The sequence below is a fragment of the Cibotium barometz genome, chromosome 13, assembly GCF_041138505.1.
Source record: "Cibotium barometz isolate CiBa-2024 chromosome 13, ASM4113850v1, whole genome shotgun sequence".
Taxonomy (NCBI): domain Eukaryota; kingdom Viridiplantae; phylum Streptophyta; class Polypodiopsida; order Cyatheales; family Cibotiaceae; genus Cibotium; species Cibotium barometz.
In genome coordinates, this window is record NC_141058.1 from 8,869,698 (window position 1) to 8,896,499 (window position 26,802).

Here is a 26,802-nt window from a genome sequence, read left to right on the forward strand (position 1 = left end):
TAAGAATGCATTTTGAACAGAACGTGGCCACTACAAGTTTATGGTCATGTGATTGGTTTTCGGGCACGGGCATGGCACATAGATCCAACACTGGCCAAGGTGGCCAAGGAGAGACTTTGGCGGCTATGGATTTGGGAGTACCGACCTCTCACGCGGTTGCAGTGGGACCCTGGAGAGTGGACTTGGCATGATCCCACAGATCGGGTGGAAACTCTGGATGCCCCTTTCTTTGCATATACAGTGCGGCTTAGCCACAAGATCAGGATGCCTGAGATAGATGGCACACCGGCAGCAACAGCACACTGGCAGTCTCAGGGCCTATCACAGCGCTTCCTTTCAGATTTTTGGAAGAGGCTTTGGGATAGCTTTCGGCTGAGGAAGATCACTCTCTTTCTTTGGCTGACGGCACACTGGAGTCCACGGTCGGTACTTGGATGGCAGTCAGAGGTCGGTCAGTAGCTTGCCCGAGGTGCGGCCACCCCCAGGAGTCTCAACGACATTGCCTTTGGGATTGAACAAAGGCTCAGCAGATTTGGCAGTGGATTCTCCGCATCTTTGCTATGGACAGGGCATCAACCCGGATCATCACTTGGGGTACTGTTGCTTGGGCCACCGAGGCTAGAGTGGTCATGACTTACGAGGAGGATGGGGGAGGACTAGCCCTTCAGGTCTCCCACCATCGTATTGTAGCAGACTGCAGTACTAGTCACAGCCCCACCGGCAGGTATCTCGCGAGCAGGCTCATGCCAATGATGGGAGATTTACAATAGCATTGCAGCCTGGCACATCTAGCGTGCCAGATGCAGCGAGGCCATCGAGGGCAACCACACTCTGCCAACTAAGATCATCAAGAGCACATGGCTCGATATCGTTCACACCCTCCGCGGTCAGTGGGGGAAGCTGCAGGGAGGTTCTAACCGCATGCGAAAGCAGCGGGAAGCCTTCTTGAGACTTTGGAGGCCTAGCCCTTTCCTCACACATAGAAGCGGTGACCCCATTTGGTATAACAAACCACCTGTATGGTTGTCCCCCCCCCCAACCCCCCTTCTTATGAGATAGCCTTCTCCTCACAGAGCGGCCAACCAGAGGAGAAGCATCTCTTCCCCTTTGATCATTGCCCTTAATATGAGGTGAGGCTGTATCTAGCCTGTCGTGGTTGTACTTAGCCCTTTGCAGCTGTTTTTCTTTAGCCCTTTGCAGCTGTTTTTCTTTAACTAATTGAAGGGTCTTTTTCCCGGAAAAAAAAAAAGTTTGTGGTCGTGTCCTTCGGTTTGACACGCAACATTCCATCATGTGTTGATACACATATTCAAGTCTTGAGCATGTGTGTCTTCATACGTGTATTTTCAGTTAGAAAGGATTTGCATGAACAAGGTGTGCGACAAGTCCTAGTTGTTAGAGGAAAATGAGCTATACAAGAACGGGAAGAAGTCCAAGTTTTTTATGACCTATCTCCACTACCAAGTTGGGAAAGGCTACATTACTAAAGCTTGCACTTGTGAAAATAATGTCCTACCTAGTTGTCAATGGAAAGGCTGTGAGCGCCCTCCCAAGTGCACATGTGTCATTGCCATTGTGGTGCACCTTCAAAAAAGTTGTAATCTTGCCATTGTCACAGGGAATGGGCATTTTTAGACTCGGGAATGTTGGGGATGGCAGCATCTTCCCATTCCCATTCCCGTCCCATGTCACTCTATAGTCACACGGAATGGCCATTCTCAATCTTTTCCATCCCCGTTCCCCGTCCCCATTTCGCGTCCCATGTGACTATGAATCTTGCACAAAATCCTACTTGTGCATGCTTGTCTACGGAATAGTCCTATGACATGGTATGATGACATGGCATTGGGGTCTATTTCCGTTTTCATTTTTTGCCGTTCTTGAAACGCTTTGGGGGTTGCCGTTTCCATTCTGTTGGGACGTTTTTCACATGAAATGTTTCGTATAGGAATGAAACACACGTGAAAAAATTCTTGGAACGCTAATGAAACATGTTTCATGAAATGCTCTCAACACTACTACCCACTCTCCCACAGTGTTCGTTGATTATGACCCTAACACAGGAGGAGTCAATAGACCGCAACTTCCACATTTTACAGTCCTATTACTCATGTACGTAGAGGAATACAGAGGCAATGTATGTCTTGGATCAGGTTTGTAAGTGCCATGGGTAGTTGTTCTGCAACCAAAGCCAATGATATCCAAAGGAATTCAGCCAAAAGGGCTGATATCTATCTTACAACTTGGACAAGAGCTTGAGGTAATTGAGCACTTAAAATAGTTGGCAGCCTAAATATAAGTGGCATAAAAGTTCAGAACGCACCATTGATGCAGGTTGCACCAACTATTATGCCTTTAAAGCAAATGAAATGATGGAAATATCCATAAAATACCCCTGTAGTCTTAATGATTAAGTGCATTGGTCACATAAGAAACATAAAAAGATGTTTCAAAAGAGACATTTGGGGTGAAGACCACTATTCTCTACTCCATTCTTCTGTTGGAAATTGGTGGGAAGCCATTAGAGATATCTATCATGGAAAGAGTTTAGTGTTATATTATGAAAGTGAAGGTTGTGCCGACTGATAATATGAAAAGGCTTGCATGGGACTCAAATGTGTGTGCATGATTTAAAAGGGGGAATATGGAGTGGCTGTTCAACTTGGTTCCAGAAGCCACTCAGCATTGCAGCTGGGCGTCATATGCTTCCATTTGCAGAATAACTTGCATGAGCTATCGAAAGTCTCTCTAAATTGGTGCACATTTGAGTGCTACTACTCATACATTGACCACCAAGAACTTGCATACGAGCTTGTTTGCAAGTGCAACTACACTTACACACCAATTCCCCACAGGCTAGACACGCAATCACCGTAATTTGAACTAGATTAATTATGAAACTAGATCAGCCATTTTGTTTGTTTAGGTACACACATGGTTTGTGCACAGTGGACTCCATGCACTATCTAGGTCTCATTAACCACATTTTGGCTCCATAAGCGTCCACACACTGGCAGAGCAGTGGACACCACGGACACTCGTCGCCTCTTTTTTCATGCCTGTTCTGTGCTTAGTAGTCATGCTTTACTTATAATAATGTAGCCTTCTTTTCACTGCCTGTTTCTTCATGCCTGTTATGTGCTTCGTAGTCATGTTTTATTTATAATAATGTAGCCTTCTTTTCACCGCATAATATTCAGGTACCATTGTAGTTAGGTTAAACAAGCTTTGTCGTCTCTTATACACATTTGTTCATCCTGGTGGATTGCGTATAACGTTAGGTCTTACACCAAAGGATTAATATGTGGCTTAAAAATGCAGCATCTCCCAAATAGAGTACACAAATAGCCTAGATGATCTGACCAATTGTAAGTGGCAATGTGTAGGTAAGGCAACTTAGAGAAACCAAAACAGGAACACAAAAAATTACCTTTCTCACACCACCAGCAGCAGTAGTGACCAATCCCACCAAAATGCCACCAATTGCATTTGTAAACACGGGTACCTGCACCAAAAGATTCCCCTTCAATTTGCATGTATCAAGAATCAAGGCACTGGTCAAACCACAAGATACTGCCAGGCTACTAGCTTGAGATTTCACAAAGGTCTCAATAAACACTGCATAGGCTTTCATGAATAATTAGAATCAAGTAAGTTGTAAAGTTATTGCTCCATTTAAACTTTTTGAAGGTCTACAGAATCTTTGCAGCTTCATATTTAACTACACAAAAAAGATTGTATGGAAGTTCTCAAACATACAAAAGATACCCATTTTCAGCAAGTTTTAAATGTTTTGATCCCTAAGTACGAGGTCCTGTACGTTTCCATAGGTGTGCATAATATTTTTCAAGTGCCAAGGGCTAGGAGTCAACAAGTAGGTGCAGGGAGGTTTCTTTAGAGCCTTCCAGATAAAATAGCTGTACAGAGGGGTTAGAATTGTGTTGTACCGCAAACAGGTTGCGTTCTCAAACAACCTGAAAACCTACAAAATTGAAGCCAAGACAAGTCAAGGATGCTCGGTCAACTTAAAAGAATCCCTAAATATCCAAACTAGGAACCATGTAAAGAAGATCGAGATGGAGGAGCACTATATCTGCAAATGCACAGCATACTATGCGATCAGGGGTAGATTCCACTACCTCTTTTGGGAGGGATTTGGTGCACTGTCCATGATTATTGATTCCCCTAATCGAATAGATCAGCAGACACAGGGACTCCCTCATCAGAGAGAGTAGAGTTTCGGCCTCAGGACACCTCATAGCTGACAACCATTCCTAGCTTTTTATACATATAGGATGGCAGCACCAGCAAGAGATCCCATGAGGCACATGTGCCTACAGATCCCCCACGAGAACTAGACACCATACTGCCCCAACCTGTGATGCGCCTCCACCTCCCGGAGTCACCTTGGACCGTGCCCACCAGCTACCATGCATCCTGCAAGGCATGTGCGCCTGCAGATCTCCCAAAAGGACTAAACACCATACTGCCTGGCCCATGACGCGCATCAACTTCCCAAAGTCACCTTGGACCACAGCTACAATCACCTAAACGTCAATGGACCAAGATTCACGACAACCCTCCACACGGCAGCTCCAGATCAAGGTGTCACCATTTTGGATTAGTCCCCAATTATCTTTGTAAGTTAAATAAGAAGTTATAGTTGGCCAGTTTTATCCATGGATATGTTAACACTAGTGGACTCAAGTGGTACGATTCCTAGGGTGTAGGTGTGTTAGCTCCAATGGTGAGCTAGTGTTAGCTCCAATAGCGAGCTAGTGGTTCAAGTGGTACCATTCCCGGAGCTTTGTGGCAAGATAGATCAAGAAGTGTGATTCCCACATCTATGCCAAAAGGAGCACCAAGTGGTACGATTCCCGACAGGTCCTCAAGATCAAGCAGCAGGACTCTCGGATCTAGTGTTAGACGAGCTCATGATGGTACCAGCTATGTGAACGGAGATTTCTGCATGTGTGTTGCACTAGCATAAGAGTGTGTGACACAATTTTTATGCTTGAACATGCGTATGCTATATGTTGCCTGCCTACTTTGTTATGGGTTGTCTTGAGAGGATGCCAAGAACTACGCAACCCCAAGACATGTGGTGTGTTATGTTTGTGAACATCTTAAGTGTTGGCTTGAACAAGGAGAAGTTCATTAGGGATGGTGTAAATGTTATACACCTTGTATACCTGCTTTATGAGTGGTATGGCCTCATGCTCTAAAACCACTATAGCATGCGGAAACTCTAAGAGTCTTCTTTCAGCCCATAGGAACACTTGATGCAAGAACAATCAACATAGACAGAGAATAGAAAGAGAGAGATAGCTGTGTATTCAGTATATTCATAGAGTACAAAGACGTACATCATCTGTGGCCTTTGGCCTTCCTAAAAAGGATAACAAAAAGCCTAATCTATGACCCTACTCCATAGGGGAGTGACATGCTCACCACCGACCTGAGGTAAACCTGGCCGACTTTATCTGTGTCCACACTAAGCCTTTCTTGAGCCTGACTGAGCCTTGCTTCCCTAACCCTAATGTTTATCTGCTGCAAATTAGGTATTAGATTGGGATTAGCATGTATGTGCATGCACATGACAAAGGTCAGCTTTCGTTGGGAAAGATGTGAAGGTTACCCCTATCATTGAGAAACTTTGCATACACATCTAGGGTTATGTGGATCCTGAGAGCTTTCTTATAGCTCCTTTGTACGAATGTGATGTTCTACTTGGTATACCGTTGCATGCTCATCTTGACCCTTGATAGAATTTACTTGGGAAGAAGATTACTTTTATGCCTAGAGGTAGAGAGCATGCTCTTGATGCACGTGCTCCGAGGGACTCTGTCCTAGCTGTTAGTCATGTATTTGCATAGAAAGCAAAATGGTAAGATCGAGATTACTTCAAGGATTAGCTAGAGCTCCTTGAAGTGTTTTTTAAGGCTTTTCAATTTGTTTAGAAGGGGAAGGGGGGGGGGGGGATGTCACCATTTTGGATTAGTCCCCAATTATCTCAATTGTGGACTCAAGTTGTATGATCCCTGGAGTCTAGGTGTGTAGCTCAAGCGGTAAGCTAATGTTAGCTCCACTAGCAAGCTAGTGGCTTAAGTGGTACTATTCCCCTTGAGAGCCTGGTAGCAAGATAGATCAAGCGGTACGATTCCCGGACCAAGTGGTACAATTCCCGAGTCCTCACGATCAAGTGGTACGTGAAACCGATTCCCTCAAGTGGGAATAGACTCCGTTGAACACCCACACGCGTAATAGCACAACTTAAAATCACAATTTGAAATGGACAACTTAATAACAACTGAAATTTGAAATGAAATGAAATGAAATATGTTGGGTGTTGGACTCACACACTCACACACAAACCTGCACATTAGGGTTAGGTGCAGGGTAGAGAAGCTCACACACAGAAATGAGAGAGAGAGAGAGAGAGAGAGAGAGAGAGAGAGAGCGAGAGAGAGAGAGAGAGAGCCAAAAGTGTGGTATCCACAAAATGCAAGTCAACCCTTGCATGTGTGGCACACCCATATAATATAGAAGTACAAAATATTATATGTTAGAGTGTCCTTTCACACTTGATGTCCAAGGGGAAAAACCACATGGGAAAAAGTGCCCTTGGTTAAGCCCTGTTCACACATAGCACTACCATAAGTGAGCATATGTCTACAAATCCCCCCTGTAGTGGAAGTGTGAACCTGTACAAGGTAGCAGATCACTCTCTGTATGAGAGTAAGCCCAAAGCTTTGCGGAAAGCTTCAAACTTTTCTCGAGATAAAGCCTTTGTGAATAGATCTGCAACATTATCCTGTGCAGGGCAATAAGATAAACTGATCTCCCCTGCATGTAGCCTCTCTCTGACATAGTGATAATGAATCTCTATGTGCTTGGTACGTGCATGAAATACTCGATTTCGTGCCACGGCCATAGCACTCTGGCTATCAGTAAGAATGGTGGTGGGTGTCTGCTGACACTCACGAAGATCAGCCAACAGTCTCCTCAACCATACACAATCTACTCTGGCTGTAAAGACTGCCCTGTACTCAGCCTCACAAGTAGATGTAGCAACAGTGGGTTGCTTTTTACTCAACCAAGATATGCATGAACTGCCAAGAAAAAAACAATTCCCACTGGTGGATTGCCTGGTATCATAATCTCCAGCCCAATCTGAATCACTGTATGCATAAAGCTGCAAGCTGCCCCCCCTGGGATAGAACAAACCAAGATCCAGGGTACCCTTAAGATAACGAAAAATGCATTTGACTACTTGCCAATGCTTTGTGCCTGGCATGTGCATGAATTTGCTCAACAAAGACACCCCAAAAGATATGTCTGGCCTCGTGTTACACAAGTAAATGAGGCATCCCACTGCCTGGCTGTAAATGCCGGCCTCAAAAGGCTCTCCAATATCATGCATAGTAAGCCGTACACCTGGTTCTACCGGAGTAGAAATGGGCTTACATTCATCCATGTGAAACCTTTTTAGCAAACTTTTTATGTACTTAGTTTGCTGCATAACAATGCCATCATTTGTATGCATAAACTGTATGCCGAGATAGTAGTGTAAAGGCCCCAAATCTGACATATCAAATTCAGCTTTCAAATCAGCTTTGAAATCTGAAATTTGTGCTTTGCTTGTACCTGTAATGAGTATGTCATCTACATACAAGATGACTATGAGAATATCGGCATCGGTTTTCTTCACATACAATGTGCTTTCAGCTGGACTATTCTCATAACCTTGGCTGGTTAGATGAGCATGTATCTTATCATACCAAGCTCTTGGAGCTTGCTTTAATCCATACAATGCTTTGTGCAACCATACTTTATGTTCCTCACCAAGAACTACAAAACATCAATTGGACATCAAAACTGCATTCTTAAATGGGGATTTACAGGAGGAAGTATATGTAAATCAGCCCATTGAATTCCATCCTTTATGTGCAGCCAATGCAATCACAAATCTTATTGTGGTCATTCTCGAAGTAGGAGCAAAAGTCTCTTCATAATCTATTCCCTTTTTCTAGGAGTAGCCTTTAGCCACAAGTCTTGCTTTGTACTTGTCAATAGTACCATCAGACTTTCTTTTGACTTTGTACACCCACTTTGTTCCAATTACATGCTTGCCTTTAGGCAATTCCACAAGATCCCATGTATTGTTCTTCATGATAGAAGAAATTTCAGCTTGCATAGCTTGCAACCAATGCTAATTTTCATGTGCTTCTTCATAAGAAGAAGATTCTTCTGAATCAAAGAGACCACCCATTGCGAATGGAGACTCCCCACTATGCACATTCAAAGCATGGCTGGAACTAGCCCTTGTTCTACCTGTGAGCGGAGCTGCAAGTTTGCTTTCTTGCAAAGTTTTCAGCAACTATCTTGGCACTGACTTGGCTGTGTCTATGGCTGTTTGCTCTTCCCTGACAAGATCTTCCACTTCTTCCATAGAAGGGGGCTGAATGGCTGGCTGTTCCACATGTTCTACATGAGGACTTTCTTGTATAGGGGCTGGCTGATCTGAATCCCCCCTAATTGCAATGGGTAAAAGTCCATCAAACATGTCATGTATGCCTGTATCATTGCTTTTATACAAGCTGTACATGGGCTGTTCTGAATTTTCAGCAAATACCACATCTCTACTGACAAAAATCCTTCGTGTAGTTGGATTATAAAGACAGTATCCTTTGCTCTCATTGTTGTAGCCAACAAAAATGCATTTAATTGCTTTGTCACCTAGCTTTGTTCGGAGTTGTTCTGGCACATGTGCATATGCCAAACACCCAAATGTACGCATATAATCCACTGTTGGCTTTCGGCTATACCAAGCCTCAAATGGTGTTATGGTTTTCAAAGCTTTTGTTGGACACCTGTTCAACACATGAGTTGCACACATTATAGCTTCCATCCAAAATTTGTGAGGCAATTTGTGTGCTTTCACCATGCATCTTGCCATCTCCATGAGAGATCTATTTTTCCTTTCAGCTACACCATTGTGCTGCAGTGTATAAGGCACAGTACATTGGTGTTTGATGCCCTTTGGAAGCATATAATCATTGAATACATTTGACATGTATTCTCCACCTCTATCTGAGCGGAGTGTTTGGACTTTACATCCACACATATTTTCAGCCATTGCTACAAAGTGTCGAAAGCATGTAAACACATCTGCTTTCGCTTTCAAAGGGTAAGCCCAAGCAAACCTGGAGTAGTCATCAATGAATGTGACAAAGTAAAGATGCCCCCCTATGGATGGTGTCCGCATCGGACCACATACATCACTATGTATGAGCTGTAATTTACTTTCAGCTCTAACAGCTCCATCTTTGGGGAATGGTTTTCGTTGCATCTTTCCCAAAATACACCCCTCACATACATGTCTTGGTGGAGACACAGAGGCGGCATATTATCAACCATATGATGCTTCTGCAAAAGCATCAAACTCTGAAAATTTACATGCCCAAAACGAGCATGCCATAGCTCTGCATCATGCATAGCAGGAGTGTGGGCAGCCACTGTATTTGCATCATAAGTGCACTTGTCATAGCTGTCCAGCTTATACAAGCCTTTGTATCGTGTTCCAGAAGTGACTATTTCATAACCCTTTGATGGGTCTTTTACCAAACACTTCCCATCTTCATATTCAACCTTTAAACCTTGGTCGTTTATGGGCTGAGACGGAGAGCAAATTTTTCTTTATCCCTGGAACATACAATACATTTTTCATACATATATTGGCACCATTAGCTACAATAAGTATGACATTACCAATTCCCTTTACTGGATATGTGGTATGATCTGCACATGATACAGTGCAGCCATTTGAAGCATAAACCAAGTGCTGAAATACATCTTTGCATGAAGTGATGTGGCTCGAAGCACCACTATCAAAATACCATGATGCATTCTGTCTGTCAAATGCAATGCAAGACATATCAGTGTGTGAAGCACTTGGTGTGTCACTAGTGCATGTGACCAAAAAAGTGTACTCTTCCTGGATTACATTAGCTGATTGCTGTGCTTTGTCATCAGAAGAGTCTACTACTGCATTGCCTGCTTCTTTCCTTTTCTCTTTTGCAATCCGCTTCCTACATTCACTGATGTAGTGTCCAGGCTTATGGCAGTAGTGACATTTGCCCTTCTTTTTGGGCTTGTTTGCATCCCCTTTGTCAGACTTTTCACCACTAGAAGAGGGCTGTCCATGCTAGACTGTTGTTCCCCATGCCTAAAGCTCTTTGCTTTACCCTTATCCTTGGCTGTAAATGTCTTTTCTCCACCACGGTTGCTCGATAAGTTTGCTCTTGTTTGCTCTTCCTGCAAGAGTAAACCCACGAGCTCTTCAAAAGTGACGGGATCACCACCTCCTCTCATTGAGAGGTTGAGAGAGGTGTGAAAGCCCAAGTAGGAAGGCGGTAAAGAATGAAGAGTGTTGGTGACCATCTGTCTGTCTGGGATAACCTCATCAATGTTGAGCAATTGTTCCTGCAAATCTTTCACTTTGGTGAGATGATCTGCCATGGAGTCACCCTCATCCATAGAAAGAAGATCCAATTGCCTCTTCAAGTAGGCAACTCTTGCCTCGTTGCGTACCTATACATTGCTTCTAATGTGTCCCATGCAAGCTTCGATGTCTTGCATGAACGAATGTGCGGAATAATAGTCCTTTTCACTGAAAGGGCTATCAATGACATGGCCTGTGCATCTCTAGAGTCCCATCTCTTCTGCTCTTGTGTGGGAGCAGGATCTACATCAGGAGCTCTTTGAGCACCTCCCCTTTGAGGCGTGGCTGGCTGTATGGTAAGTGGGCATGTGTCATCACCACACACGATGCCCCAAAGCCCTTTGGCTACCAGCAAATTACGGATCATGAAACTCCAGAGGGAGTAGTTAGATCCATCCAGCTTGTCCTCCTGGGTGAGCACACCAAATACATCTGTAGCATTCTGTGCCATGTCAACAAAATATATCTGCAAGCAAACCAAGCACCAATGTGCACTGCCAGGCAACCAAATGTCCTGTGCAAATGTATGCTTGCAAACCAAAGCAAGTGTAAACCTGCACCAAATTGTCCAATTACACACAATGTGTATACATACCCGACAAATCGCAGCTGTAATGCCCAATTACATGCTCCAATCTGAAAGTCCCCAATTTTTATGCACTCCAATCGCTTCAATGTGCATCTAATTGGCCAATTTCCACAAAAGCCCCAAATTTCTGCAAGTGAAAGAAGTTCAATTTGCTAATTTTGACCTCGATTTTGAAAACCCCCAAATTGCAGGCAAAGCAAAATGCCCAATTTTTTTCAATCTCCTGAAATTGAGAAATCCCCCAAATTGCTTGAATCCTGTACCACCTGCAAGCTTTCAAATCTTCCGGGCAAACCCCCAAAATTTGTCGAATCTGGAGCGGAGTGCCTGCAAACCTTATTTTGTTTACTTTGTTTAATATTTCTGTTTGCTGAAACAAAGGTACCTGCACGTGTGGGCAGCAATGATGCACAGCCGGGAAGATGTAGTATGGAAGCACAGTCGGGAAGAGACCTGGGCGTTGGAGGGAGTCATTGCAGGTGGAGGCGTTGGAGGGAGTCGTTGCAGGTGGAGACTCAACGAGCTGCAGGCGGGTGCGTGTAGCCGGATGGAGGCGTGAAGAAAGTGTCGAGGAGCTGTCGGCAGGTAGACGCTCACTGATTGATCGGGCTATAGAGCTGGGGCGGTCCAGGCGCCCCAAGATGAGAGGCCCATCTCGACACCGGCGGAGACTACAACAGAGGATCAGGACCATACTAGCACGGCATGGGAGACGTCCAGTCAGAGTACTCACCATGGAGGATATTGAGGAGATCCGCCAGCGTCCGATGCGGCACATATTATGAGATGGAGGCACCTCCATAGTGTACCCCTCCGTCCCACATGATATTGTATCCCCTCACTATCTTTATTTTTCATTTTCTGGGTTTCTTTTATCCAGACATTGTATCAGATCCACCATGATGTAACTTTTGGTCTCATAGGTCATTATGGCCTTTTGAAGACGTTAATATAACATTTCATTTCATTTCATTTCTCTCTTTTTTTTTTCGTGAAATGGTGTTTTATATTATATGTAAAATGTACATCAGCCACATGGCTCACACAGAACCTATGGCCCCAAACAAAACCCCCACAAAAGATCCTCTAAAGGATCATGACCATTCAAACCTGTACACTAATAAGAAAGCCTCCTAACCAAATAAGCATCCCAGATAAAAGGATCAAAGATGAGCCAGCCGAGCCGCCGTAGACCATAACGAAATAACATCTGCATCCAGTAGCTGAGCTGAGAGAAGAGAAGAAAACTAAAATGTCAAAGCAGCAAACCGCGAATACGTAGAATGTGCCCATGTATTCCAGACAAGGAATCAAAAATGAACCCATTCCATGTAGTCCAAATATGCCAAAGTCCTGTCCATCTAAGGAAATGGAATATCACAAGGTGGCTGTCTGAAGTAATGACTTGAGGACAAATCCCAAATATCCACTGATGAGCCGAAACAGTAGACCTCTCTACTGCCTCCCAAACGCGAGAGACAAAAGACCAAATCTGACGGGCCACTGGACAACTCATGAACAGATGCATAACTGTTTCAGTGCATGTTGTGCAGAAGAAGCAAGAGGCCAGTGTAATTTTACGACGGCTCAGCTGATCCCGTGTAGGTAACCCTCCCACCAACATCCTCCAAATGAAAACCTTACCTTGGTAAGGGAGCTTAGACTGCCAACCACGCATAAGAGTTTTCTGCCACCATGATTTAGACTTGTGCAATCCCCACACCTTATTGGCCTTGGCTGAAACCCAATCTTTCTCTGATACAAGCTTATGATAGACCTGGTTAGCTGAGAGTGATATCAAGTCACCAGATTTACATAGTGCCCAATCAAGCCAAGGCTGATCTGCAGATGGCCGAGGCAATGGAGTAAAAGGCTCAACTGCATGCATGATGTCAACCCATAGTGGCTGAAATGTCCGAGGAACCCTAAAGTGCTGCCGAATACGACGAAATGAATATGGCCTGTCACGACCAGGTATCACAGCATCTCGGATTCTAACCAAGCCTAGCCTGACCATGCGGTTGAGTCGTATGCGTGAAGCATCTCTGTCTGGCCAAACAATGACACGCGACTCCACAAATGTTTCGAACTGCAAAGAGTTCAAAAGTAGTCTTTCATGACCAGGATCCCACCGAGCCAGCAATAGAACTTCATGCCAAGAAAGGAGAATATGTGATAAAATGTGTGATGAGCGAATACGGACAGGATGAGCTGCATTCACAATGTCCCACCATGAAGCCTGCACACGTGTCCGCCCATGTGACAATCCCTCCAACTCAATCAAGTCACGAGCCATGAATACCCAAGGCTGCTCTTGCAAACACATATCCTGAAAAAGCGCCCACCTACGCGCCACCATATGCAAGCGGACATCCAGTAAAGCAGCCCCACCCATTCTTTTGGGCGTCGTAATGTGATTCCAAGCTATCCATGTTTGACCCATAATATTTCCTTGCCTCTTCCACAGGATAAACCGAATGGGAGCAACCAAACGGATGAGAGATTTGTGCGTCCAAGGTAGCAAAGGCAAAAAATAGGAAATCATGCTAAGCATAATAACCTGAGCTACCTTAACCCTCACATGCATAGGCCACCCTTGAGCTTTCCAATACACAAATTTATCTGAGATCCGAGCAGAAATCCAAGCAAGAAGCGCTTGGGGGTCCACATCCACACCCACCGGATATCCAAGATGACGAACAATGTCTCCTGTATGCACCACACGGCCTTGCCACCCTAATGCCTCAAGATCAAATTCTGTGCATACAATGAGGGCTGATTTTGATGAATTTATTTTCAGCCCAGAAGCCAATGCAAAATTATTCCAAGCTTCCATTGCTCGATCTATATTGCCTTTTTCGGCCCTGAGAAACATAAAAGTGTCATCCGCAAGGGCTTGAGCAACCAATTGCTTGCCATGAGGGAGATGCAAACCAACCACTTCACCATGCGATGCCATAGCATCTAGGCGAGATAACATAGGATGAGTGGCAATGGCAAAGAAAAGAGGGCTAGGAGGACAGCCCTGCCGGAGAGAACGAGTGAGAGAAATACCATCCGAAAGTCCTCCATTGAGCATAATCCGCGTGATAGAGCCAGAGCCAAGTAAATGCACCAAATTAGCCATTTTGGGACCAAAGCCCATGGCTGTCATTAACTGAGAAAGGAAAGACCAGCTGACATGATCAAAAGCTTTTTCAAGATCCAGCTGCACCATCACAATCTCTTGCTTCTTTGCCTTGGCATAATCCACTCCAATTTGAACATTAAGAATATTATGCAAAATATTCTTGCCATGCACAAATCCATATTGATATGGATGAACAAGAGTAGGAAGCACCTTCTGCAAGCGATTGGCAAAAATCTTTGTAAAGATTTTATACATAATACCCATAAGTGAGATCGGGCGCCATTGAGCCAAAGAAGTAGGCGAAGGGACTTTGGGCAACAAACGAAGTATGCCCAACTTCCACTCGGCAGGCATATATCCCTCATCCCAAACCCTTTGACAAATAAGCGTCAAAGGCTCTGCAAGCTGATCAGCATATTTTCGGAAAAACTCATTTGTCAAACCATCCCAACCAGGGCTCTTTCCCATGGGAAGTTTGGAGAGAACAGCTTCCACTTCCCCTTGAGAAACAGGAGCATCAAGCTGAACCGCCACATCAGGGTCAACTTGATATCGTACTTCAGCAAACAATGACTCCCTTGCAGCCAGGACAGCCGGTGAGACATCCTCTCGAGGGGCAAGCAAATCTTCATAAAACCTGATGCAATGCTGAATAACCTCAGAAGGTTGAGTAACAAGGTTGCCTTTGGCATCCATCAGCCTAACAATATTCTCACGCATATGTTTTTGATGCAACTTATCATAGAAGCGATGAGATTGACAGTTAGCATCCCGCAAAGCATCAAGACGTGCAAGTAGTTTAAAGCGAACATATTGTGCTTCCTGCACCCTAGATAGCTTCTTTTTCAGCCATTCTATGGCATCCACAACTTCTGCATCCATAGAGTCAGTAAACAAAGTGTGATCGACATCCTTGCAGAGAAGACAACACACCGCCTTTCGTTATCAGTGAAGCTGCTTGCAACAAGAGGTATTACTGTAAATACAGCAGGTACACTAGGGTTTCTAGCAAGTACTACAGGTTCAGTAGGGTTTCCAGCAGGTGCTGCAGTACAGTAGGGGTTGTTCCAGGTACAATAGTTTCCGCAAGGACTGCAGGTACAGAACAGTTTCCGGCTGCCGGTACTGTAGGTACAGTAGGGTTTCTAGCAGGTGACTTGCAGGTACAGTAGGGTTTCAGCAGGTGGTACAGAAGAGTTTCCAGCCAGTACTGCAGGTACAGTAGGGTTTCAGCAGGTACTGCAGGTACAGAAGAGTTTCCAGCCAGCACTGCAGCAGGTGCTGAATTTGGGTTTGAGAGAACGAGTTTTCTTTGCTTTTGTACATGGATTTGGATGACCCGGCTGTTGCTGTTGGCGACATGGCTGCCAATAGCCTTAACATGGATCTTATTGAGGAGATGATCGAGAAGGATGTGGGTTATGCTTCAGATGCCTCAGAGCAACAAAAACGTCAAAGGGTTGATGTTGATGCAAGCTATACTCCGGTGAATGTTGGAGAGAATGCAGAGGAAAGTTCTCAGGCACCTTCTCCGGAGTTTGCACGTTTGCTGCAGATCACTGGTGAGCTTCTGCAAGAATATGTGAAGGCAAATAGCGTGCAAATGGCTGCAGTAGATAATAGTGGTGTGGCTGATGTATGCATGGAGACTCCTTTGTTGCTACAACAGCTAGCAGATTTTCATGATCGTGCTGCTATCTTTTTCTTTACTGGGCGTATTCCATTGTTGCCTCGTCTTAGAGCATGGCTGGGCCGCTTGGTGTCGCCTGAGGCACTTGAGGAGATTTACGATGGTCCGAGAGGCTTTTATGAAATACTTTTTCGCACTTCGGAAGCCCGTAGGGCAGTCTTGGAGCAGGTGCCACTTTTTTTGGATGGGCAGTTGGTTCATGTGGTTCCGTGGAAGCCTATGGCAGAGTACCAAGATATGTTGCGCCAGGCTTGCCCAGTTTGGGTTGAAGTGAAACAATTCCCACCAATGTTTTGGCGTGTTTTACCAAGTCTCATGCGAGGTATCGGTGATGTCTTGGTGGTGCCTCAAATGACATCTAGAAACCGAAATCGTCTATGCATGTTGTGGAATACTGGGAGACCTAGGCCGACACATTTGCGTGTCAATATGGCTGGGCTGCAACCTTTAATGTATGAATTGAGGTGGGATACATTTGCTGGCCACTGTTTCAAATGTGGTGAGATGGGCCACTTTGTCTCTGAATGTCCTAAGAAAGAACAAGTTGCTGCTACAAAGGATATCCTTGATGGGCAGTTGCCCGTGGAAGATGAGCATGATGCTCCTTCACATGATGCCCAACACATGGATGTACATGTGGATGTTCAGAATGAGGTTGAGCAGCCATGGGTGGAAGTACGTGGTAAAAAGACACGATTTGTTGCCCCGCGGGGGGATTTCTCAGATGCTGTTTGGCGGGGGCCTTTGCGTACTCATCAGGGGCCCTTACATACATATGCTCGTCGCCCTTTGGGTTCAGGTGCCCAGCAACAGACCAGGATTGAGAGGCCGGGAGGCCAACTTTCTCAGGGTACAGGGCCTCTTGGGGTGGATAGAGTAGAACGCTATCCTATTAAAAGTCGCCTAACAAAAGAAGCACAACAACAATTGCCTCTTGTGTTTGGTTCGAAGGGTGAGGTCATCTCGCCATGGGATGGTCATTACCCTTTGACACGTGCTCGGGAACTCCAAGGGCAGTCTGAGATCACAAATACCATGTCTAAAAATGCAATGCTTCAAAAGGTTCGTGATTTGGCAGATTGTCTTGGGCCTAGTACACGGCCTTGTTGATTCCTTTTCTGGGAAGGCTTATGAAAATTGTACAATGGAATGTAAAGGGTATTTCTTCGCGCCAAAAGCAGTTCAGGCTTTGGCGTACAACTTTTTGTCATGGTTGGGATGTTTTGTGTGCAGTTGAACATAAGCAGCATAAGTTGGCTGGCAAAGCCTATGTATATAACGGGTTTCATGTTTTCTACAGCGGACATCCTGCTTCGCAGTCAAGTGTTATGTTTGCTGTTCGTTCGCAGTTTCAGCCTTCTCTTGTGATTCAAGATGTTCATGGAAGATTTCTAGTGATACAGATTGTTTGGGATGATACACCTTTATGGTTGTTAGGGGTGTATGCTCCAAATAATGCTCGTGCACGCCGTTTGCTATGGAATGACTTGTGTGCCCTTTCAATCTCTCATCCTGGCTTTGTGATGGGGGACTTTAATATGTGTGTCTCCAGGGAGCAAGCCACGTCGCCTCATTCTGTAATGGATGGCCCGGAGAGAAAGGCGTGGGAAGCTTTTGCAGCAAGGTCGCTAAAACAAGACATGTGGTCTTGGTTGCATTCAGATGAAAGGGGTTACACTTATGCCTCACAACAGTTTCGGGGCACTTATGCTAGACTGGATAGGATGTATATTTTACATCAAGATCTCTTTTTGCCAGAGGTTCTTACTATGATGGTTGATCAGCAACAGGTTTTGTCAGATCATTGGCCGCTTGTGTTTGAAATGGTCTATCATCCTGTGGATGCATATAAAGGCTTGTTGGGACGCTTGCCTTTGCGCTTAAATCACACTTTTTTGGAGCATGAAGTTTTTGATGTTTATATGCGTCAGTTGATACGACATTTCTCCACAAGAGTGTCCATGGCTGATTATCATGCTTGGCCAGTGTTCCTTACCAACACTCGGAAATTAGCACGGCATTATGGTCTTGCTAATGCCTCTATACAAAAACAGCATGTGGCCCTCCTTGAGTCGCTTTTAAAGGGCTTGCAGGCGTTCATGTTTACTGACTCTCTCTCTCTCTCTCTCTCTCTCTCTCTCTCTCTCTCTCTCTCTCTCTCTCTCTCTCTCTCTCTCTAGACATGTATGGCTGACTGCGAAAAAGACATCACAGAAATGCAAAACACTTTGGAATCATGTAAGGCAAAAGTGGCTGCAGGTGAGAAGGAAATGCATTCATGGGCTGAAATTGCCACTGCCACAAAGAAACAAATTGAGGAAGTCAACCCATGGATTGAAGTAGTAAAAAAACAGAAGGATACACCAGTCAACAAAGTAGAGGTGATGAATGCTACATTGGAAGAGGAAGCCAAGAGACGGGCACGTGCCTTACATGTACATGTAGTTGGGTGGGAAGATAAGGGAAATCCCCAAGAGGATGCAAAAGCTCTTGCAACAAAAATTGGAGCCACTGATGTACCCATTACCGGAGCATGGCGAGTAGGCAGAGATGAAACCAGGGCGAAGATATTGATCATCAGGTTTGGTGACTTGGAGAAGAAGAAGGCCTTCCTCTCCAAAAGGATGGCCCTTAAGGGGGAAAAGATTTATTTGGATGAGGACCTTACACCGGCACAGATAGCACACCGGAAGGAACACATGCCGCATGTGCTTGAGGCAAGGAAAGAGGGGAAATGGGTGGTATACAGAGATGGCCGAGTCATCATTACAGAGAGGAGGCCCGCTTGACGGTGCGCGGCCTATGAGACCTTGCGATTCACGGTGTGGAATTGCAACGGAGCCCTTAGAACAAATGCAGGATACTTTGAGGATACTTTCAGACACAGTGATATTGCTATGTATGCGGAGACCCATCAGTGCACAAACAAGAGGCTTCCTGACGTCCGGGGTTATAGATGGGAATCAGTTTTCCGCCCTCAGCCACGCACAGTGGGAGGTACCAGAGGATCGGGAGGAGTGGCAATACTTTACGAGGAGGAGCTTCGTGACAAAATACATGTGGTACATAGAGATGCAGATGCGAGGTACATGTGGGTCCGAATATGCAGAGAGGGGCTCCGCGAGCTATATGTGGACAGTGGCGGTATGCTACTTTCCCCCAGCCCACTCTAGGTTTGCACCATCAGAAGAGTCGCCCTATATACCACTATATGATGATATCATGAGGTTTGCCAACATGGGAGACATATTACTATTGGGAGACTTTAATGCACGTACAGGCACAGAGCAGACAAAGTTGTATGATACTCAAGAGGCTATGTACCGGGAGATCACGGCAGAGGATGTAGGGTTTCAGAGATCAACACAGGGAGATTACAGATTATGGCAGGCATTTTCTCACACTCGGGAGTGCACATGGGTTGGTCATATACAATGGCTTATTGAGATGGCAAGGATCAGATGCTCTCACACACTGGAACTCTAAAGGGGGAGCGAGCACAGTGGACTACTTGATGGGATCTCCTTCATTGATACCTGATGTGCGGGGTTTCATGATTTCCAGTAGGCCCATTGGCATAGCAGCCGATCATGCATACCTGAGTTTCACACTAGTAGGTAGATCCCCGAGAGATGGGCCAGCCACTCATCTACCTAGGTACCCAAGATATCAGTTTACACGTGAGACAGTTGGGGTTTATCGGGATGCAGTATCTGATGGCTTGTTCGCTTTAGACCCGCATAGCTCTCTGGACGAGATCACGAGAGGATTGGCAGGTGTTCTACATGCATCCGCCTCATATGCGTTTCCCTGCACTATGATCCCTTCCACCCACCCCCGCAGCACTGCCCCACAGAACAGTTGGTATGATGATGAGTGTCGTGAGACACGAGCACAACTACATCGTGAGATTGCCATTGGGTCTCACACACATAGACAGGCCAGGATGATCTTTCGGCACCTTGTGCAGAGGAAGAAACGAGCCTATCTGGCTAAGCTAGAGGAGGAGATCTACCAACTCTTCCTGGGGAAGGACAGCAAGAGGGCATGGAAGATGTTTCAAGAGAGACAGCCTGGTACTCCGATTACTGCACCTGAGGCATGGCATACTTATGCTAGAGAGCTATATGATGCACCAGGACAGCCCCCACCCCCCCTCCACTCGGAGCTAGACCGCCTAGCAGCACCTTTTTTACTATGCGGATGGTGCTAGATGCGATAGATAGGTTACAGAATGGAAAGGCACAAGATCATGATGGGCTAGTTGAAGAGCACTTCTCATATGCACGAGACACTTTGGCTCCGCTCATCGTACATGTGTTTAATCGTGCCATTTGTGAGGGTTTCCCGGCAAGCTGGACAGAGCATATCATTGTACCCATCTTTAAGAGTGGGGACCCCATGGTACCAGGCAACTACAGGACCATCATGATTGGTCATTACTTGGCCAAATTATATGGCTCTATATTGGAGTCGGAGCTGAGCCGATGGGCAGGGAGGCATGGTCATTGAGCACATAGACAGGCTGGCTTCAGGAGAGGATTTACTACCTTGGATCACATACTGACACTTCAGGCACTTATTGAAGAGGGCAGGGCACAGAAGAGAAGGATATACTGCTGCTTTGTGGACTTCCGCAAAGCCTTCGATACCGTACCACGTGCCAGGCTTATGCACAGATTGCATGACATTGAGGTACCCGAGGATATGCAGTGGGGAATATATGCTTTGTATGAGTCTGTGACAGAGCTCCAGGCGGACTATCTGATAGGGTGACCAGCACGATAGGGGTGAAGCAGGGATGCCCGCTATCGCCCACCCTCTTTGGACTGTACATTGATGCGGTCTCTAATAATGTACACAGATTGGAATTTGGGAGGCCCAGGGGCATGCCCGGCAGGGGTGTTGATACCCATCTTGTTATATGCTGATGATATTGTTCTAATCTCAGACTCTTCGGGAGGACTACAGAGACACCTGGATGCATTACAGGCTTTCTGTGCGGATAGAGATCTGACAGTGAACCTTGGGAAAACCAAGGTTATGGTGTTTAACACCACACAGGCATGGGTGACGAGATCAGAGCCTCAGTTCACTTTCCGAGGGGAGCCGGTAGAGTACGTCAGGTCATATGTCTACTTGGGAGTTACTTTCACAGGACCGCGTTTCTCCCTGAAGGAGGCAGCAGCAGCTAGATTAGCTCGAGGGCATGCAGCCTTGGGGGCACTTGAGAGGTAGTGTGCACACATACAGTTTCAGGAGCCACGCACCAAATTGTGGCTATTTGATACGCTTGTCTCACCGACCCTCCTGTACGGAGCTCCAATTGGGGGGCCCAGTATACATCACAAATCTCAGAGAGGGACAGATGAGGGATGGAGGCAAATGGAGGGACCACTGATTATGATGATTGCCCGCATGATTCGGAGCAAATCATCAGTACCACATGAGATTGTTCGGGCTGAGCTGGGTGCCCCACCAGTAGTAACCGAGGCCCTATTCCAGGCAGTTACCTTTTTACAGCGGCTATGGGAGCTCCCTCAGCAGAGGTACTCCCGTTTGGCATTGACCTCATCCATACAGTTGGCAGAGGATGGAGATACTCATTGTTGGTACGCTCAGATGAGATCATGGTTTGACCTACATGGTTTGCGGATAGAGGCACTACCACCCTTTCAGTACAGTCTGGATTGTCCATTTTTGGATCTCACCCGCTCAGAGCTAAACCGCGTGATCAAGATGGATATCATCAGAGTGGACACAGAGAGGACATGGACTAGCCCCCTTGAGCCCTTGGGCACGAAAATGACTCATTACAAGAGCCATTTTCTACACCTCTCACCGGATGATTTTATCACCCGCCCGGCGTACATGGATGTACACCTATCACATGGGATACGTTGTGCCATTGGATAGATCCGGACCTCATCACACCAGCTGCGGATTGAGACAGGGCGATATGTGCATCAGATCGTGGATGACCTGCTACCAGGAGGTAGAGACAGAGGAACACTACATTTGCCGATGTACAGTCTATTATGAGATCCGAGGGAGATATCACTGCCTCTTTCGAGAGGGTTTTGGGCCGTTACGCAGGGTCATGGAGTTTGAGGATCAGAGATGCCTCGGAATCACATAGAGCTTTTGAGGCGTCCAGGCAGCTCGCAGACAGTGGAGATGGGAGATCGTGGTATTCACAGATGATACAGTGGCTCACTCAGCATGGTCTTGACATAGATCACCTCCCACCTTTCTAGTATGATATACATGCACCACACATCCAGCTCTCTCACAGTGAGAGGAACAAAGTCCTTCGGCACGATTTATGGCAGTGATACACTCAAGAGACTTGGATTACACCCAGTCAGCCTCTACCGCTGAAGATGCTATACTACAGAGATCATTTTATGCGTATCTCAGCGGATCGATTCATACAGAGACCTGGATACATGGATGTGTACATGCCTCACAGTGCCCGAGTGGTGATTGGCCAGCTCAGAGTGTCATCACACCAGCTTGAGATTGAGGCAGGTAGGGCAACACGGATCCCAAGAGCAAAGAGGATATGCAGACTATGCCAGGAGGAGGTTGAGAGTGAGGAACATTATGTATGCAAATGTAGAGCATATAGTGTCATTAGAGAGAGATACACCACCATCTTCAGCGGACATCCCTCACTCCGCCAAATCATGGAGTCCGCAAACCAGCACAGATTTGGCCAATTCTTGCTAGAGACACAGCGCCACAGAGAGACACTGCTACGGACACATACCACAAGGAGAGGTGGGCGACAACTCCAGCTCACTGATTTCTTCCAAAGATCCATCCCAGTGCCTATTCTGACACAAGAGGGGGTTACACTTCAGCGTGCTATGGACCTCCGAGCCAGACGGAGACCGAGAGCACCAGGCTACCAGACTCCCAGACTACATCAGAGGGAGATCACAGAGATACGGGCTCGACATCAGCACCATATCCAGGAGCGGCTAGCTCACTTACACTCACACCCGGAGATCATGCTCCGACGTAATTTTGCCTCGCCATCGCCTATGTATCACATATTACACCCCCATTATGGTACTGGTATTGCATTCTTGTATACCCTGCGCATATAGGTTGCATATTGAGCCTCTAGCACTAGAGCTCCATCCATCACACCCACCAACTAGTTCAGTCCTTTTATAGTTTATTTCATGTTCATTTTGTCCTTTTTTTTTTCTGGACATCCACAAGACATTGACAATTGTACATTGATTTGTCTCATAGGTGGAGTTCGGCCCCTATGGTCGTGTTGTCGTACTTGTACATTTTATTCTCACTCCACATTTTCCTCTTGATGACTGGAGGAACATCATTGTACTACTTGTTTGTCTCATAGGCCAATTTCGGCCTTTTGCAGACATTAATATATCTTTCTTTCTTTCTCTCTCTCATTCCTCAAGGCTCAAGAGTCAAGCCATCTTCAACCATGGCATCCTCCTCACGTGCCGAGTCTTCCCGTAGAAGGACAACAGGATGGACATGGTGGGAGGAGGTTAACTACACCCCATCCGCTCATGGAGGTGGTTCTCGGCCATGGGCATGCAAGCTTTCCCCTACCGGCGAACGGGTGGCACCGACAAAGTGCGAGCCCACCTCTTGCATGAGAGTGGGCATGAGGTGAGGTTTTGCACGAATGTCACGCCAAAGAAAAGACAGAAACTTCTTGACAAGCTTAGCGTCTACAAGGCGGTCAAAGCGGCAAGAAGGACACCACGAGTGGCCGTGGATCCCAGGACGATGGGGAGAGGAACTCAAGCCTCTACAATGGAGTCATGTGGTGGATCGGGATCATGCACACCATCACCTTCACCATCAAGTCGGAATGTTACTCTATCCACGACGCCGGCACCCTCCATCTCCACGACCTCTCAACCATTACGTGGCCCACGACGACAATCTACACTTGGGGAGAATTGGAACCCCAAGTTGAAGGAGGAGGTGGATATGGCGGTGGCCCACTTCTTCTTCCATGACCACATTGTCTTTCAAGCGGCTAGGTAAGTGCAATCGATCATTGCCAATTCATCATTCACGTTTTCATCATCCTAGTCCCCTTCTCATTAGTAAATTACTTTCTTGAATAGGTCGGAATACTTCAAGGTCATGGTTAAGAAGATTGGGAAGTATGGCTAAACCTATACGCCGCCCTCATCCGAGAGCTTGCGCACTACATTGCTCGAGAAGGAGAAGCGCATTGTAGAGCAAGCGGCCGACAACACAAAGCGGCAATGGGAGAGGAACGAAGTCTCCCTCATTGTGGATGGATGGAGTGACACCTGCAAGAGGAGTATTCACAGCGTGGTTGCATATTCCCGCAGAGAGATGTACTTCATCTCATCTCATGATGCATCCGGCACCGGGAAGAGCGCGGATGTGCTTGCGGCAAAGTGGGCTACCACCATGGAGAGTGTTGGCCCCAAGCATGTAGTGGGCTTTGTTGCAGATGGGGAGCCTTCCAATAGGGCGGCGGGAGCTATTCTCCAAGGTATGTATGGACATGTCACGGTGTCCTTTTGTATGGCTCATTGCATAAACAACCTCCTCAAGGACATCGGAGCATTGCCATGGATCAACCCGCTCATTAAGGAGGCCAACACCATGGTCTCCTTTGTCCTCAACCACCAAAGACTTCGGCATGAGTTCAACAAGAGGTCCTGTCTCTCTCTCCTCAAATATTCCGACACCCGGTTTGCCTACAACTTTCTCATGTTGGGCCGGTTGAAGGATTGTAGCGATGCTTTGAGGGGGCTTTTCCTTAGCAACAAGTTTGTCGCCATGCAAGAGTCCCGTACAAACACTAGCCAAGAGTGTAGGCTACTGGCGGATGACGCCTCTTGGTGGGAGCGTGTGAAGACCACAGATGCTATGGTGAGGCCCATAGTCCACCTATTGAGGATTGTAGACGCTATGCAACCATGCATAGGCAAGGTCTACGAGGCCATGGATCGCATGATAGAGAAGTCAAAAGACTTCGTGCCTGACGAAGACAGATACGAGGAGATCCATGCCTTGTGTCTAGGAAGGTGGAATTCCTACTACTCTCCATTGCATGCAACAGCTTATGTGGTGGACCCAGAATTCCAAGGCAACAAGCAGGAGAGCAACCGGGAGGTGAGCGCTGGGATGGAGAATCATCTTGGATCGTCTTGTGCCTGATGCATCGGTTAGGTGCAAGATCAGGGACGAGCTTTCGATATAAAGGTCATTTCATGGCTCCTATGGCTGTCATGATGCACAGGTTGACCGCTCCAAAGTTGGTGCTGCTCTATGGTGGGAGGACTTTGGTTCGGATGGACCGGAGCTACAACAGCTTGCCATCCGCATACTTAGCCAACCATCAGCTCCTCTTACTTGGAGCAACTTTGGAGTACCTACAGCCACATTGCCTCTAGGAAGAGGAACCGACTCGAGGTAAGAGCGTGCCAATGACCTTGTCTTCGTCAGCGCGAACTTGTGAATCCTTTGCAAGAGCGTGACTAAGAAGGCAGATTCCTTCACCGAGTGGGAGATGAGTAAACAAGAGGATGAGGTGCAGGAACAGTATGCCAGTGAGGATGAGCTTGATGCTTCTTTGGCACAAGCTACCCATGACCATGAGGCGAGCACTTCACGTGGATGATCATTCATGGATCATGATTCATGGGCCTTACTACTTAGCTCTAGCCTCTAGCCTCTAGCCTCTAGACTTTAGCACTTTTTTGTCATTGACTTAGTTGAGTCCGTCCATGTATTCTACCTCCTTAAGGCTTAGTCCTGACTCTTGAGTCATGACTCATTTTGTACCTACTTAATTATTAATACAATCAACCATGAACGCCTTCACTCTTTGATTCGCGTATTTTGTTAATATGACACAAAAGCTTACCATTTTAGTGTAAATTTGTGCTCATTTTGATGTACTTCCAAAGTAGAATAAGTGTAGAGTAGAAAAACTTTTCTTTTAAGTATTTTTTGAGTGCCGTTCCCTCCCCCGTCCCCGTTCCCTACTTATGGTCGTCCCCCATCCCATCCCCGTCCATGTCCCCCGTCACCGTCTGACTATGACCTCCGGGCACCTATAGGGGCAGCAAATTGGCTCGAAACTGCCCATATACGACCTCTAACTTTGCCCTTAAGGCAGCTCTAAGGAATAATCATGTCTCCGTGGCAGCGGATTAAGGTGTGCACGTGACATTCCCTCCTGCTAAAACTTGGAGCTAGGAGTGCACATGATGCACCATTTCTCCATGCTGTCGATTCGACTGCAGACTGGATCTCCCATATGGTGTCTCCACCACTATCTCTTCGAGAACTGCGGACAATGGAAGTTGCCCCTTTGCCTCTGGAAGTTCTATTAGCATGGTAGACTCCAGGAAAACCTCAAAAACTGAAGTACTTATCTTCTCCTCCTCGTCAATGGATTCGGAGATAATTGTGGAAACCTTGCAAATTATCACCTCCACGATGACTATGATGATCACAGGAAATCACATGAAATCTGGACTTGTTTGTGGCGCTGCAAGCTCAAACAATTGTACCTCTTGGTTGAACTCGACCTGCGGATCCGACAAGGTTTCTAGTGCCTCTTTGGTATCCCTTTGTCCTTGGTCTTCTACTATGGTACTTTTGTCCTCTTCCTTGGTCTTTACCACACTTGCTTCCACTAGAGTACTGTGACTCATCATCGCGAAAAGCTTCTTTATTTCTTTCCAATACTCTTCTTCACTTCTTTTGTCGTCTTTTCTTCTTTGCCTTGCTTCTTCTTCATGTTGTTCCCTTTCTTGCCTTGTTTCTTCTTCACGTTGTTTCCTTTGGCGATCTTGGTCTTCACATTCTTGTTGGTAAATCTTTTCCCTTTCCTGGGATTG

The 26,802-nt window shown here is 46.2% G+C and overlaps 1 protein-coding gene across 2 annotated transcripts in view; it reads right to left on the reverse strand.

The window, feature by feature from the left end:
* LOC147632332 (Nucleotide-sugar transporter family protein) overlaps positions 1 to 26,802 on the reverse strand; it is a 145,063-nt gene that overhangs the window by 22,786 nt on the left and 95,475 nt on the right. For both annotated transcript variants that reach the window (XM_086807155.1, XM_086807156.1), the window contains exon 6: positions 3,431 to 3,505. In XM_086807155.1, coding sequence (XP_086663281.1) covers positions 3,431 to 3,505 — 75 coding nt within the window. The remainder of the gene's footprint in view (positions 1 to 3,430; positions 3,506 to 26,802) is intronic.